At 38.4% G+C, this 16,759-nt stretch overlaps 1 protein-coding gene across 1 annotated transcript in view; it reads right to left on the reverse strand.

The window, feature by feature from the left end:
- LOC121385054 (atrial natriuretic peptide receptor 1-like) overlaps window positions 1–16,759 on the reverse strand; it is a 56,254-nt gene that overhangs the window by 1,105 nt on the left and 38,390 nt on the right. Inside the window, exons 16-23 of the mRNA XM_041515590.1 lie at window positions 15,492–15,659; window positions 12,716–12,893; window positions 11,713–11,853; window positions 10,558–10,681; window positions 9,330–9,398; window positions 7,962–8,136; window positions 2,020–2,118; window positions 1,023–1,114 (exon numbers count right to left, since the gene is read on the reverse strand). Of these exons, the coding sequence (XP_041371524.1) occupies window positions 1,023–1,114; window positions 2,020–2,118; window positions 7,962–8,136; window positions 9,330–9,398; window positions 10,558–10,681; window positions 11,713–11,853; window positions 12,716–12,893; window positions 15,492–15,659 (1,046 nt within the window). The remainder of the gene's footprint in view (window positions 1–1,022; window positions 1,115–2,019; window positions 2,119–7,961; window positions 8,137–9,329; window positions 9,399–10,557; window positions 10,682–11,712; window positions 11,854–12,715; window positions 12,894–15,491; window positions 15,660–16,759) is intronic.

The raw sequence follows: 16,759 nt of genomic DNA on the forward strand, positions 1-16,759 counted from the left end.
ACCAATGGACTACGTCCTGCCCACCGATCGTCTAGAATAAATTTACCAGTGGACTACGTCCCTCTCCACCCCTCAACTAGAATACCTTTACCAATGGACTACGTCCCGCCCACCCCTCAACTAGAATACCTTTACCAATGGACTATGTCCCGCCCACCCCTCAACTAGAATACCTTTACCAGTGGACTACGTCCCGCCCACCCCTCAACTAGAATAACTTTACCAATGGACTACGTCCCGCCCACCCCTCGTCTAGAATAACTTTACCAGTGGACTACGTCCCGCCCACCCCTCAACTAGAATACCTTTACCAATGGACTACGTCCCGCCCACCCCTCAACTAGAATACCTTTACCAATGGACTACGTCCCGCCCACCCCTCAACTAGAATAACTTTACCAATGGACTACGTCCCGCCCACCCCTCAACTAGAATACCTTTACCAGTGGACTACGTCCCGCCCACCCCTCAACTAGAATACCTTTACTAATGGACTACGTCCCGCCTCACCCCTCAACTAGAATACCTTTACCAATGGACTACGTCCCGCCCACCCCTCAACTAGAATACCTTTACCACTGGACTACGTCCCACCCACCCCTCAACTAGAATACCTTTACCAATGGACTACGTCCCGCCCACCCCTCAACTAGAATACATTTACCAATGGACTACGTCCCGCCCACCCCTCAACTAGAATACCTTTACCAATGGACTACGTCCCGCCCCACCCCTCAACTAGAATACCTTTACCAATGGACTACGTCCCGCCCTACCCCTGAACTAGAATACCTTTACCAGTGGACTACGTCCCGCCCACCCCTCAACTAGAATACCTTTACCAGTGAACTACGTCCTCCCGCCCACCCCTCAACTAGAATACCTTTACCACTGGACTACGTCTCGCCCTACCCCTCAACTAGAATACCTTTACCAGTGGACTACGTCCCGCCCACCCCTCAACTAGAATACCTTTACCACTGGACTACGTCTCGCCCCACCCCTCGTCTAGAATAACTGACCTTGAGTGAAATCTCTCCCCTCTCGTCGAGGTGGTACCCTCCGAGCTCGTCCAGAAGCAGCTTACACTCCGGACTCACGTGGATCCGCAGAGCTGAGGGAGAAGCCATAGCTTAGTTTCATTATATTGATTCAGAACCGTCTGGCCGGGCGATTAGACTTGCAAGCAGGAGGTTGATTATGCAGGCATGCAAGTTCAAGTTCTTGTATTTGCTTTGAGTTTTACAACTTATCAGATGAATACATAACGTAAATAATAAATAACATAAATAAACATGGAGGTAGGCGATTATGCGGGTAGGAAGGCAGGTGAGCAGGCAGTCAGGCAGGCTTAAAAGGCGGTTAGGCGAGTAATTAGACAGGCAGGCTGGCGTGCGATTATGCAGGTAGAAGGAATGAAGGATGGACGATCAGAGAGGCAGATTACGAGTTAAATACGAACAGAGAGACAGACAGACACAGAGAGAGAGAGAGAGAGAGAGAGAGAGAGAGAGAGAGAGAGAGAGAGAGAGAGAGAGAGAGAGAGAGAGAGAGAGAGAGAGAGAGAGAGGGAGAGAGAGAGAGAGAGGGGGGGGGGAGAGAGGGGGGAGAGAGAAAAACCCAAATAGTAATATAAAAAAGAGAGACAGAGAGGCAGAGACAAAGAGAGACCAAGGCAGTGAAATAGTGACAGACAGAGAGAGAGAGAGAGAGGGAGAGAGAGAGAGAGAGAGAGAGAGAGAGAGAGAGAGAGAGAGAGAGAGAGAGAGAGAGAGAGAGAGAGAGAGAGAGAGAGAGAGAGAGAGAGAGAGAGAGAGAGAGAGAGAGAGAGAGAGAGAGGATGGAGCAGTGACTAATACCATATGTAGTTTCAATACTACTATTACATGTATTTTCATTACTTCCACTACCACCATCATTATGTATAAACCCACCTTCTCCACCACTACTACTACCACACCATCACCACCACCGCCACCGCCATGACTAAACCACAGCAACCACAAGTACAACACCCACCTTCTCCGGAAGACTCCATCCTGGAGGCGTAATTGACGGTGTCTCCAAACAAACAGTAACGCGGCATCGTCTGTCCTACGACACCGGCCACCACTGGACCTAGACATTATAAATGAAAACTGTATTCATTTCAGATACCAAAAATCAGTCGATCTAGGGGCGGGATTTAGCTCAGTCGGTTAAGTGCTCGCCGTAAGTGCTTGCGTCGCAGGAACGAACTGCCTCGGTGGATCCACTCGACTGATTCAGCTGATTGTTTGTTTTTGTTCGTTCCAACCAGTGCACCACAACTGGTCAACGGTCGTGGTATGTGCTGTCCTATCTGTTTCCTTGCTGCTTATGAAAAAATATATAGCGGGTTTTCTCTTATTACCCCTGCGTGTGCTGTAACCTCACCGTGGTGCAGGGGTGTAACATTCTCTTTGAGAATGGCCAATACAGCACAAATTGAAGTTTAGAGTAAAATTCGGTGTCCGTAAAATTCTGTGATATTTGTATTTGTATTTTTGCACAGTTCTTTACACTGTTTTTGTTTAAACCTTGAATTTTTATATTGATGTTGATCATCACTTTATTTATTTGCATTACCATGGTTTGACACCCAATAGCCGATGTATTTTTCGTGCTGGGGTGTCGTTAAACATTCATTCATTCATTCATTCATTCATTCATTCATTCTCTTATTACTACGTGTCGAATCGCTGTACAAGACAAGAGTCATAAGGACGTTTTGGCAATGACATGATGCTCCAAATAATCGCCATCAGGTGACTGATGAAGTTAATGTTTGCTTTGTTTAACGACACCACTAGAGCACATTGATTTATTGGATGTCAAACATTTAATAATTCTGACATAACGTCTTAGAGATAAAACCTGCCACATGTTTGCATTGGTATCGACAAGGGATCTTTTATATGCACCATCACACAGACAGGATAGCACATACCACGGCCTTTAATATACCAGTCGTGGTGCACTGGCTGGAACGAGAAATAGCTAAATGGGCCCACCAACGGGGATCGATCCTAGACCGACCGCGCATCAAGCAAGCACCTTACCACTGGGCTAAAAACAAAAATTGAAATAAACAAGATGTATGGGCGTTCTACAGAAACACGTGAGATGCATTGGCATCGTGTGGACAAATAATGATATATGAAGAGTGGTAGTTCTCCTGTAGACAAAGCCACGAGCGGTCATGAAATTGGTACAGAGATATGGTGTGAAATTCGATAATGAAGGAAGGAAATGTTTTATTTAACGACGCAGTCAACACATTTTATTTACGGTTATATGGCGTCGAACATATGGTTAATTACCACACAGATATTGAGGGAGGAAACCCGTTGTCGCCATTTCATGGGCTACTCTTTTCGATTAGCAGCAAGGGATCTTTTATATGCACCATCCCATATACAGGATAGGACATACCACGGTTTTTGATGTACCAGTCGTGGTGCACTGGTTGGAGCGAGAAATAGCCCAATGGGCCACCGACGAGGATCGATCCCAAACCGACCGCGCATCAAGCTAGCGCTTTACCACTGGACTACGTCCCGCCCTGAAATTGGATAAAGGTTTTGATGTTCATATTGAGTTTCTGTGTGCTATCTCGATTTTCACATAAATATATTTTTTTCTATTTTTTTCTATTACATACCTGCTACAAGGTTACTTTTATTGTTGATTTGATTTCATGTTCGTGCTTATATCCAATTATGGTTCAAACAGTCTTTTCGTGTCACCCACTTCGGCTATCGAGGCTGTTTGTCCAGAACAGTGGGTTAGTGATTAGTGAACTAGAAGAAGCATTACGCATATCCAATGAATTGTTAAACTCCAATCTGATTAAAATTAGCTCTACTGGGTCTAGCCAGTAGATCTAACAGCATTGCGTGGACTCCCATGTCCAGGTGACATTTCATCTATAAATAACAATTTAAATATCGACCAATTACACTTCGCCTTTTATAGCGTTATTCGGGAGCATACAAATTCTAAAAATATTGGGCGAGACTATTTATGTAATAGGCGAACTTGTTGGTCTATTTCCACACTGAAAAAACAGGGGGAAAAGTGCCGTAATAAACTCTGGATTGTATACTATTATCCTGTTCAATTATTTAGACCCAAAGTTTTTGGCAAATGTTACGTTTATTTCCTATTCGATATTTGTTTTCTTTGCATTTACATGAAAACAAACCCAAACCCCGACAGGTTTTATATACAAATCATCATATAAAATGCACGAAGTTGACTTAATTCCACTTTTTAAAAATCTCTGTGTCTTTTGAATGCACGTTATTTCTCCTATAAATAACTAAGGTCATTTGCATATCAAAACATTGGGATCTGAGGCTACGTGAAGGCCATTATAGCTTGTTTCACTAAATCAAGGTTATTATTGTTTTGCAGTGTGTAACAGCATTGTCTAATCTTTCCGTTAAACATAGATGTAAACAAACAGAACATGTAACCCTTTCTTGTAGGTGCATTATATTTAATAAATTTAGCTAATGTATTTTTATTTTATTATATCAATTATATATTAGCATACCATGCCTAACCTAACACAACTGAGGTGTAGCACAGTAATAAACACAAATCACCTCACACACCGCAGGAATGTGCTTTCCAAATTTCCAAATTTATAAATAAATTTAATGCAGGGCCGGACCCAGAAGACCGGTGTGGGGGGGGGGGGGGATAAAATGTCAAAGGCCACCAACATCAAATAATAATAAAAATGTTATTTAATTTGCCTCTAAATTTGGAACTCATACGTATATATATATATATATATATATATATATATATATATATATATATATATATAGTATTTAGGGTGGTGCTAGGGGCTGGGGTTTGGGGGTGGGGTGTTACATTTGTAATGCGAAAAACCAAAGGGCTATTGTTCGGACTCGTATGGGTTCAACTACTTTTTCATCCCGCAGACACAGCCCTGAATGTTCAAAATACGATAGCATTGCTTGGTCAATAACATCATTATTTCGATCTATGACTGCACGTGCTATTGTAGCAATGTGTAAACCACGTAAAATACAAGTTAGGTAGGGTATATAAATTCATTGAAAATGTATTAGTCGACATTCTTGTTATTGTTATTTGAGGAAAAATATGGGTAAATCGAAAAACACTTCAGTTGATATAAAATCGTGTATTAAGAACGTTTTCGATTATTTTGAAGATGAATATCAGCGCGGTAGACCTAGGTATGCTTCTTATCGAATTGTCGATCGAGTTGCTGCTGCACTTAAAGTTTCGGTTTCAACAGTAAAAAGAACTGTGAAAAATCTAAGTTCTACGAATCCAAGCACAGAAATCACTATTAAAAAACGCGACCGAAAACTCATCGATTTATTTGATAAAGATGTTATTAGACGACGAGTATACAGATTTTATAGAGAGGGCGAATTACCTACATTACATAAGATTAACGTGGCTTTAAGGGAGGAATGTGGAATCAACATATCCATATCGTCTTTACGAAGAACACTCCATGACCTCGATTTTAAATACCAACATATGTCTACAACCGGAAAAGTGATTTTTGAGGACGCCAATATATCAGACAGGAGACTGTCCTATCTCCATGAAATATCCAGTTTACGAGAACAGGGGTATTTAATAGTGTATCAAGATGAGACCTGGGTGAATGTCAACCACACAACATCCCACCACTGGACAGATATCCACCCGGGCACAAGTACCGCCAATCACCTGCCGAAATCAGACGCTGCTGATCGAGTTCCTGTGATAGTTCCCCTTAACGAAGATAGTGATGAAGAAATGAGTTCGTCGACTGATTAAGTTATTTCTCCATACCCATCAGGAGTATTATTTTAATGTATACATGAACTCTTTAACACCAAAAACAATTTATTTCCATATCATTCACTATCAAACAACCTAACAACCTATAAACTAATCGACTAGAAATGCATATAGACTACACATACATACGAGAGAAATGTTTATTTAACGACACACTCGCATTTGATATACGTTTATGTGGCGTCAGACAAAACGGTTAAGGAGCATTATGACAGTAAGAAAGAAACTCGCTACCGCCACATGGGCCACTGTTTCCGATAAGCAATTTTGATCAGCAATAAGGGACGTTTTATATGCACCATCCCATAGACAGGATAGCACATACCACAGCCTTTATACATCAGTTGTGGTGCACAGGCTGGAACTAGACACAACCCAATGGGTCCACCATGTGGGATCGATCAGTCGACCTACCATGAGCGAACGCTTTACCTCTGAGCTACGTCCCGCTCCATATACAAAAGAAGCCTTAAGTGGGGTTGGGGTTGTGCAGAGGGTCACACCTCCACCAATCGCATGCATACCATATTCTTCTCTCTCTCTCCCTATAATCATAGATTAAAATATGTTGAGTGCGTCGTTACATAAATGACGCCTCTCTCTCTCTCTCTCTCTCTCTCTCTCTCTCTCTCTCTCTCTCTCTCTCTCTCTCTCTCTCTCTCTCTCTCTCTCTCTCCCTTCAGCTCGCGCGCTTGTGTATTCCACAATATAATTATAATATTTGATACATATTTATTTTTTCAAACTGAGGTTTTGTCACTTGAACTCCCCACCTGAATCCGCGCATGCTTCATGTTTACAGATATTTTCTTAAATATAGGTCATACTACGATTTGTGCGGATAGGACGATAGAACCGAACATTAGTTTGAAACGCACTATAGAATGATACTTTTGATATGCAAATGACCTTAGTTATTTATAGGAGAAATAACGTGCATTCAAAAGACACAGAGATTTTTAAAAAGTGGAATTAAGTCAACTTCGTGCATTTTATATGATGATTTGTATATAACACCTGTCGGGGTTTGGGTTTGTTTTCATGTAAATACAAAGAAAACAAATATCGAATAGGAAATAAACGTAACATTTGCAAAAAACTTTGGGTCTAAATAATTGAACAGGATAATAGTATAAACAGATTTTATGGCTATACCATCACGTTTTTTTCTTTCGTCTTGAAACGAATTTTATATAAAATTTTATATTGAAATTAGTTTCCGGCATACTTCGTAATTACTCGAATCATTTCGTATACCCTCGGCATAATCCCAAATGTTTTCAAATTCTTTTCAAATCACTGGCATGATTTTGCAAGAAAGGTTTTGATTGGTCGAATGAAAGGTTAACTGGACATGAGCTCCAACGGGCTGCTGTTAGATCCACATGTAATAGTGGAGCTAATTTTAATTAGATTGCGTTAAACTCGCTCATAGTGGGAGCCTATTACCGGGATTCGAACCCAGTACCTACCAGCCTATGGCTTAACCACTACTCAGTCACGGCATGTTTTGTAGACTAATAGCAAGGACCCTGTATATCACAGTCCCACATACAGAATGGCATATTTGGAAACATTAGATGGAATAGGAAAAGCGGCAGAAGCGGATATGGTCGAGGAATTAATTATACGTAACCGGGCTCGGTGGTGTCGTGGTTAAACCATCGGACATAAGGCTGGTAGGTACAGGGTTCGCAACCCGGTACCCGCTCCCACCCAGAGCGAGTTTTAACGACTCAGTGGGTAAGGTCACTACACCCTCGTCTCTCTCACTAACCACTAACAATTAAGAACTAACCCACTGTCCTGGTCAGGCAGCCCAGACAGCTGAGATGTGTGTGCCCAGGACAGCGTGCTTCAACCTTAATTGGATATAAGTACGAAAATAAGTTCAAATGAAATGAATCATACGTAATAAATTATATAACGGTAATTATTATGCTTGTTTGACTGTTTGCTTTTATTGTTTTGTGAGTGTTGTTGTTGTTTTTTGTTTGTTTTTTTGTAGTTTTTTTGAGTGGGGTGTTTGTGGGTTATTTAAAGAAGAGAAACGAAAAGAAAAAAACCCAACAGCAATTCATTACCACTGTGGACTCCAATTCGCAATCGTAATTTGAGACTGGGCCTGTGCGCAATCTTAAATTTGTCCACTGAACTCAGGAGTTGTAAAGACATGGTGCAGATCTCCCCGGCGTGTTGAATTCCGTTCAGTACGGGCAGGCCGCTCACGACCATGTAGGCATCACCAATTGTCTCCACCTAAACAACAATGAAACAGTGGGGAAGTGTTGGTAGACTGTAAACGAGATTGAACTGTTTAAATACCAACAGGATAACCTATAAAACCTATCAGTGGGCAAAACAACCGGCAAATTAGAACAAGAAGAATTGGACTTACAGAGTACAGTCTTAAGTTGCGTAGTCTTGGTTAGGTCAGGTCAGGGCCCCGTTCCACGAAACCCATTTAAGTTAAGTGTAGATACTGTATTATTAACTACATTCTGGGGTTTTAGTTAGATATAGCTTTTATATATTTTATTTCATGTTAAATGTTTTTAAATGTGTTTTAATGTAATATTTATATATTTTATCTGTGTCGATTATTAATATTTTATTGTCTCTCATAACTCCATATGGAGTGGCTCATTGTTATTTTAGATTTCATTGTGTTTAGTGATGTTTTGTTTTAACTGAGGTGAGACTTTAATAAACAATTTGTCTGTCTGTCTGTCTGTAACACAATATTAAAAGTTTCGCAACCAAACCATTGCTGTTACGCAGTGATAGAAATAAGAAAACATTTTCATTAGTCCACCGGACAAGTACATGTATTTGTTTACTAATATTTTCACTTGTCCAAACAAATTGTTTATTTTATTCTAATGCAGGGAAGATGTTTTTGATTGCTCGGAATATGCATTGAAAATTGGTACTTGTCCACAGGACAACCACTGAGGTAAGTTTTGTTTGTCCAAGCCCATTTTCACGTATTACGACAAAGGGTGAGACGTAACCCAGTGTGTAAAGCCCATTGGACCTGTTCTCGTTCTAGCCAGCTAGTCACTGGATATCAAAGACCGTGGTATGTGCTATTCTGTATGTGAGATGGTGCATATAAAGGATCCCTGGATACTAATGGAAACAAATGTAGCGGGTTTCCTCTATATGACTATGTCAAAATCACCATATGTTTGACATCCAATAGCCGATGATTAATAAATCAATCGGCTTTAGTGGTGTCGTTAAACAAAACAAACTTGTAATTTTCATTACAATGCATAAGTACACGATTTAACGGAAATTAAATATTATGGTACAGATGTCCATGGTCCAATGTAAATTACTTATTACAAAATTAGTCCATGATCGAACGTAAAGTAAACATTACAATAAATATTTAAGTTCATAATCATTATAGAACTAGTGCATGGTTATATATCACCGAATCTTACCTTGTAAACATCATAGTGGTCAATCACGTAATCAAACATTGTGTATAAGCTGTTCAGAAAATTCACCACCTGGATGCAATCATAAAAATAACGAGTTTAACATTTTAGCAAAACATTTTTTTTTTTATATTAAATGTATAATATTTTTACATAACACTTAAGACATAAAGTTTATTTTTGTTAGCATAATTATAACATATTTGTAGGATATTAAACGAGCTTCCGTTTCATATCATGTTTATGTCCCGAGGGACGTGAACATGTTTATTGCATAAAGTATTACATAACACTTATAGCAAACATACAGTGAAAAATACAAATTAAATGTAGAGTCAGTGACTCAGTAAGTAAGAAGGCTAGTTGAAGAAAATACATGAAAGTGTAAAGCTGTGAGGAACAGATAAGAAACCAATTATAACAATAACTGGCGTCTCTGCATACATGTAGCAAGATGTACATATTAATAACCATTTTAGGGGTATCACAAGACATCAGCCTATAAAATGTTTGGATAGTTAGCCATCTATTGTAAATCTTGGTTTAATACTGTTGTCTTAAATCCCTATACATTGGGCAAACTAACACAAAGTGATATTCATCTTCTATAACTTTCATATTACATAATGTACAAAATCTCTGATCATAAGGTATATTATGATATCGACCCGTTTCGCATAATAGACTATGAGAGGATAATCGTAATCTGGTTAGTGAGCGTTTTAAGTGTGTAAACATGATACGATATGGTTGCGAGTTTAATATCCTATTTATTACCCATAATCGAACTTAATTTATAATATCACTCAACTCGTTTGGTTGACGTTCCTGTAAGGTTGTAGTGCGCCAATCGATGACGTCGAAGTGTTACGTCCCACTTGGCGTTCTAGTTGATATGTACCAAGATATTTTTAACCATACTGGTAATAACTGGGGGTGGGGGGTGGGTGTGGGGGGGGGGGTGAGAAATGGGCAGAATTTTGAAAATAGCAATTAGTAAAAAAGTTAATAGAATAAATAAAAAAAATAAAAAGGTTACAAGCCAAAAATAAAAAGAATTGACTGCTCGGCCGAATATTTACATAATTTGGAGCATTTTAGAAGGACAGTCCAAAACTAAATAAGATAAAGAAGAGAGGATCGGACTATTTATAACCAAATTTATTTTACCCCTCTCCCCCAATATTTCTTGGATCCGGCCCTTTTTGCAGACGAATCAAGACATAGTTACCTGATATGGAGTACTTTCTGAAGCTAGTTCTGTGAAGCCGACTATATCAGAGAAGAAAACCGTCACAGAAGGAAAAGATTCGGGCTCTATAGTTTTTCCAAGTTTCAAGTCTTCAATCACAGTTCTGTAATAATAATAATAATAATAATAATAATAATAATAATATAGTAATAATAATAGTAATAGTAGTAGTAGTAATAGTAATAATAATATTAATAACCTCAAAGTGACACTACCAAATGCAATCAGCAGTATCGAAATTGATTTTTCTGTGATGTATAAGTTAACCTTGGTCGCGTCCTAAAGTTTTTGTTGGAAATGTTTTTTGAAATGTCCTTTAAACCTGGTTCGCTTAAAAATATACAACAAACATTTTTAAACGTCAATATAAAATAAAAATGAGATCTAATGTTGGACACTATTGACTACTGATTCAATCAAGAGGAAAACAACAATACAACCCCCAAATGACAACAAAAAAACAAACAAAAAACCTATTCCTAATATATGATATTGACGACACCGAAAAACACGAGGGTAATAATCTCCTGATCATATAATCTCAAATATGTGATACGTTTCAGATCGCATACTTTCACAATTCGATAATTTTGCAAATCTGATGTAAATTACGACACTACGTATATTGCATTTAAGCAAAAGTACTACGGTGAGACGCCATAATTGACGAAAGCATTCATAGTCATCAAACAAAAACATTTTTATAGCAACTTTACACAGAAAGCTGTCCAGCGTTCAGAAAACAAAACAAATTAAGCACTAGTTTATTTTTATGTTAGGATAGCCAAAATAATTGACGTCATTTCCATTTAAAAAGATACCACGTCACATATTCTTACGTCATTTGAATATCGAGTAATGGCTGACTGAAATTAAAGCTGCGTATACAGTTTACGAAAACAGGTTGTATTAATTAAGCTTGAGATTATATGATAAAGAAAATATTACCCTCGTGTGTTTTGGTATCGTCAATATCATATGTTAGGAATATAAATAATTTTATTATGCCCGCCAGAGGCTCGCATAATAAAATTTGTATTCCTAATATATGATATTGACGATACCGATACACACTCTGGTAATAACCTCTATTTATATATAAAATACAGACAAGAAACGTCAGTGTTGACCTACTTTGGCAACATCTTGGACAGAATTTGATCAGTCTTCTTCTTTTCTTCAATCAACATCAAGGTTCTCTCTTGAATCATGTTCTCCAGATGTTCAGAGTATTTCGTCATTCTATGAATCATCTGATCCAAGATATTTGTTTTCCTGACAGATATTGACAAAGATATCTTTTGTTGAAGTCTCATCCAGAATAGACAGTACAAATACTACATATGCTATTAAAACAATATTATACAGACTACTCGTTACAGATGTATGAGAGAATAATTCAATTTCCGTTACATTCATTACAGCATAACGTAATTCCATCTGTCCAGTGTGAGTTTGTTCAATTCTCAACGAATGTAAAAATTACGTCATCAAGGAACGTCATGCCTGATGAGATCATTTTATATTGGTAATTTGTCTTATTGAGCGTTAATGTTTTTAACCAACAAATAATTCAAAATAAAATATAAATTTTTAGTTTTATTATTAGTAAGTATGTTTTGAATTTAATTACAAGTATTGTCTGTTATTTCTTTTACGTTAATCTGGGTATGAACAAAAATTAAAATTAAAAATTAAAAAATCATCCGCAAACTTATGTGAGTACAGCTTCGCCGATTTACCCAGTTTCCGGATGATTTTTTTTTATTCATACCCCGATGAACGTAAAAGAAATAACAGACAATCCGTAACTATATACAATAAAACTGGTATTGCCAATTGTATACTAGCAACAGACGTTTTTTTAAATGTAATTTATTTCATATTTAAAAATAATTACAATTTGTGTTATACATTTTGACCCATGTTTTAGGTCAATTTCGTATTTTGTATATTTTGTCAAGTGAATTATGCTCTCGAAACTTACTTCCCTCTATTAAGTTTTGACAACAGGTAAATTATGCTCTCGAAGCTTACCTCCCTTTACTGAGTTTTGACAACAAATAAATTACGCTCTCAAATCTTACCTCTCTTTGTTGAGTTTTGACAAAAGGTGAATGATGCTATCGAAACTTACCTCCCTTTATTGAGTTTTGACAACAGATGAATTATGCTCTCGAAAGAAGGTCTGCTGGTTGGCACCTCGTCCCAACACATGCGCATAACATCAGCAAGAAGCCCCTCCTCTTTGTTAGTGTGCTGCACTTGCGGCCGATACGGCGGGATCTCAACATTCTTAACCCTGTCGAGAATTCCTAAAAGAACAGGTAATACAATATTTAACTTTTTAGGGTGTATACTACCAAATCAAATTCCATAGACGACAATAGTAACATATGTGGCTAAAACTCCTACCTGCAGCATATCAATCGACATAAACGCCACGGATATAAATACTACCACCCCTCACCCTAAAAGTGAATCAGAAAAAAATGGGGGGTCAAGCTGCTCATTTCTGAGATAACGGGTAGCGTCTATGACTACCCTAGTTCTGCACAAAATTCGAGTACTTTTTTTTACAGGTACCCCATACATGTTTCAAGCACATGGCTACTTGACACAGTGGTACTAGATGAAATGAAAGTGCATACATTTTTTGCCCAGATGAAACCTTTTTTTTTTTTTACAACCAACATACTCACATTTATCACCAGTCACAGAATTTTGGTTTAGTACAACCTATATTTTCAAACTCGCGTCAAATAATTTCATGTTTTCTAATTAAAACCAAAACTGCAAATAGAGCCTTGTTTGATAGGTTGACTGAAATGTGTTGGAGTTATGTGTGTGTGTGTGTGGGGGGGGGGGGGGGGGGGGGGGGGGGGGTTGGGGCTGATCTGATGGCATATGCATAGGAAAATGATAGGAACTGGAACGGGTGAGGGAAATTATTATGGTGATAACTTCTGTAATTCGTCGGTGGGTTTTTTGTTGGATCACGTGCATGCAGGTTTGGATATAAAAAAAAAAACCCTGTTGGGAATGGCAGTCCTCCTACATAAAAAAAATAGGATATATGGTCCGGAGAAGTGGTATTCCTCCTACATAAAAATAGGATATATGGTCCGATGAAGTGGCAGTCCTCCTACATAAATAAAATATATTATCAGAAGTGGCAGTCCTCCTTCATAAAATTAAGATATATTGTCAGGAGAAATGGCAGTCCTACATAAAACTAGGATATAGTGTCCGGAGAAGTGGCAGTCTCACAGCAGTAAGCAAACATGACCTTGTCAAACTATATTTGTGTCTGTCTTGTACAGGGATACAGTTTTGAAAGTGTTGATGGTTTGTCTTTCAAATATGTATGTTTTATCGTGGGGTTTTTTGTGGGGTTTTCTTTTTGGGTCTGTTACTTTGTTTTTGTTTGGTTTTTCCCCAAATACTGTATTGAAAATATACTCAAAGGCAAAAGTTATTGTGACATGGATTGTTTGGAGTAATAAATTTGTGAATGGATTTATGGATGTAAACCAGAGAAAATATGCATGAAACAGCTCAAAGAAATGCAACCAAGCAACCAAACATGGACTATTCGGAAGAAATGCTGTCCAGTGTTCACCATGAAAGGCCAGCCATTCAGTCCAAAAGTAAGAAAAACACCATTAGTGAACTGTTTGATGCAATTTCGTTATGCCACGCCTCAGTGAAAATGACAGATAGCGAGTCATAGGTATGCTTGAATCTGGGACCTCGCAGCATGATGTCGCACGTCAATTCAACGTCCACAGAAACACCATATGGCACTTATGGCAACGATATCAACAAAACAACCAGATCAGGGAATTTTTCCTAATGTAGCCAAAAATCTTTTATATGCACTTTCCCACAGACAGGGAATCACATACCACGGCTTTTGACCAGTTGGGGAGCACTGGTTGAAACGAGAATAAACCCAATCAGTTAAATGGATCCACCAAGGCGGTTCGATCCTTGTTGTTAGAATGATGGAAATAAAATGTTTTCGTTTTTGCCCGAATTTGAGGATTTGTTCCAGCACTGGGGGAGGGGGGAAGCAGTTGCCCCAATTCCTCCTCCCCTCTCGTCTCGTACGCTTATGATAACAATTCAAAGTTCAGCCAGCAAAGCTTTGGCTAACGTTCGCGAACAAATTGATTGGTTCCCGGCGTGGCCTTTTGGTTTAGCGTGAAATGCATAAACCAGTCTAGCGGAGGTTTTCTGGTTGGTTACATGGTACCAAAAAAAAAGAGTTCCGTGTCAAAGTTCGAGGTGTACCGTCAAATATTTACGGAGTAAAAACAGCTGTGGCTGTGATTGGTAGCAATATGTGACATTGATTATTTGTGCAATTACTATTATCCATTGACAATAAATAAATACACTTTTATTTGTTATACAGTTGTCATGCAGTATATACCAGAGGTGGAAACTAATGCAGGGTACCCCAAAAATGGAACTGCAAAACTGACGATTCCTAATAAAAAACCCATTAATTAAATCTCTTAAATAGTATGTGACCCCCCCCCCCCCCCCCCCCCCCCCAATTTTCTTGAAGGTAGATAAGATGTGAGATGCCACACTTTTTATTGATGTCCTTCCTGGGTGAATTGATACGCTGCTTATATCAGTTTTATTAGATTCATTAGTAAACGTTAACATTATTGGCAATAGGAATTGATTTGGTCTATTAGGACCTGCTCAGTCTGGCTGAATTCAAGCCATGTTTCTAACACGCCAGGGGCTTAATTCACAAAGCTCTCCAAGGATCTGCTAGACAACAAAGCATCCTTTTCGCAAGTCGTTTCGCATTGCACTGCGATATCGCAAAGTTGCGAGAGTTCAGTGAATTAGGTCCCAGAACAGTTCTTCTTTTACATTACATGTGTACGTACTTTCCATTTTCTTGTCATCACCACGTGCCTTCAAAACACCGCCAAACGGCAGAGACCTCATTAGGATCTCCTGCAGTACAATGGAATAGGCATAGACATCGCCTTTTTGTGTTCCTTTGCGTAGAAGAGCTTGATTGCGTAGGATCTCGGGTGCAGTCCAAAGATATCCTGTGAAAAAGAGTATGCGAAAATGTGTGGAGGATATATATATATACATACATACACATACATACATACATACATACATACATACATACATGTATATGTGTGTGTGTATATATATATATATATATATATATATATATATATATATATATATATATATATATATATATATATATAGAGAGAGAGAGAGAGAGAGAGAGAGAGAGAGAGAGAGAGAGAGAGAGAATCATCCACGGTGTCAATCGGCGAAGCCATTCTCACATAAGTTTGTGGATGATTTGTTTTGTTCATACCCAGATGAACGTACAAGAAATAACAGACAATGCTTATAATTAAATTTGAATCATGCAGACTAATAATAACACTGAAACGTCATACTTTATTTTGAATGATTTTTTATCCATAAACAATAGCGCTCAATAAAACAACTTGCCCATATAAAATGACGTCATCACATATGACGTTCCCTAACGACGTAATTTTATACGTTCATCGAAAAATTAACAAACTCCCGTTGGTACGTCTGGACAAATGGGATGACGTTACGTTATAATGAATATAACAGAAATTTAATTATGTATATATTTTTTTCTCGTTCCAATCAGTGCACCACAACTGGTCAAAATCCGTGGTGTGTGCTTTCCTGTCTGTTGGAAAGTGCATATAAAAGATCCCTTGCTGCATTAGAAAAAATATAGCGGGTTCCCTCTGATGATTACAAGTCAGAATTACCAAATATTTGACATCCAATAGCCGATGGTGCTCCAATGGTGTCGTTAAACAAAACAAACATTTAACTTTTCATTAAATATTCCTTTTTTATTTTCTTTGCACACAAACACAAACACCATCGCCAACATATTTACACCAATTTCATCGTAAGTTGGACAACATGTGTCTAATCTTTTATTGTATTTTATTATCCACATAGTTCAAGATATTCAGGGAAGTATAACCAATGTGATACACGTGTGTCATAATGATTTCACCTGCACAACGAATGGCGTCATTTTGGGAAGCGACGTCATATTGGGAAATGATGTCATAACATAATTTGGCTTTCCCAGACTTAGCTCTGTCTAATGATCATTTCGTCGTCTGTT

Source organism: Gigantopelta aegis, chromosome 11 (assembly GCF_016097555.1).
Source record: "Gigantopelta aegis isolate Gae_Host chromosome 11, Gae_host_genome, whole genome shotgun sequence".
Classification (NCBI taxonomy): Eukaryota; Metazoa; Mollusca; class Gastropoda; order Neomphalida; family Peltospiridae; genus Gigantopelta; species Gigantopelta aegis.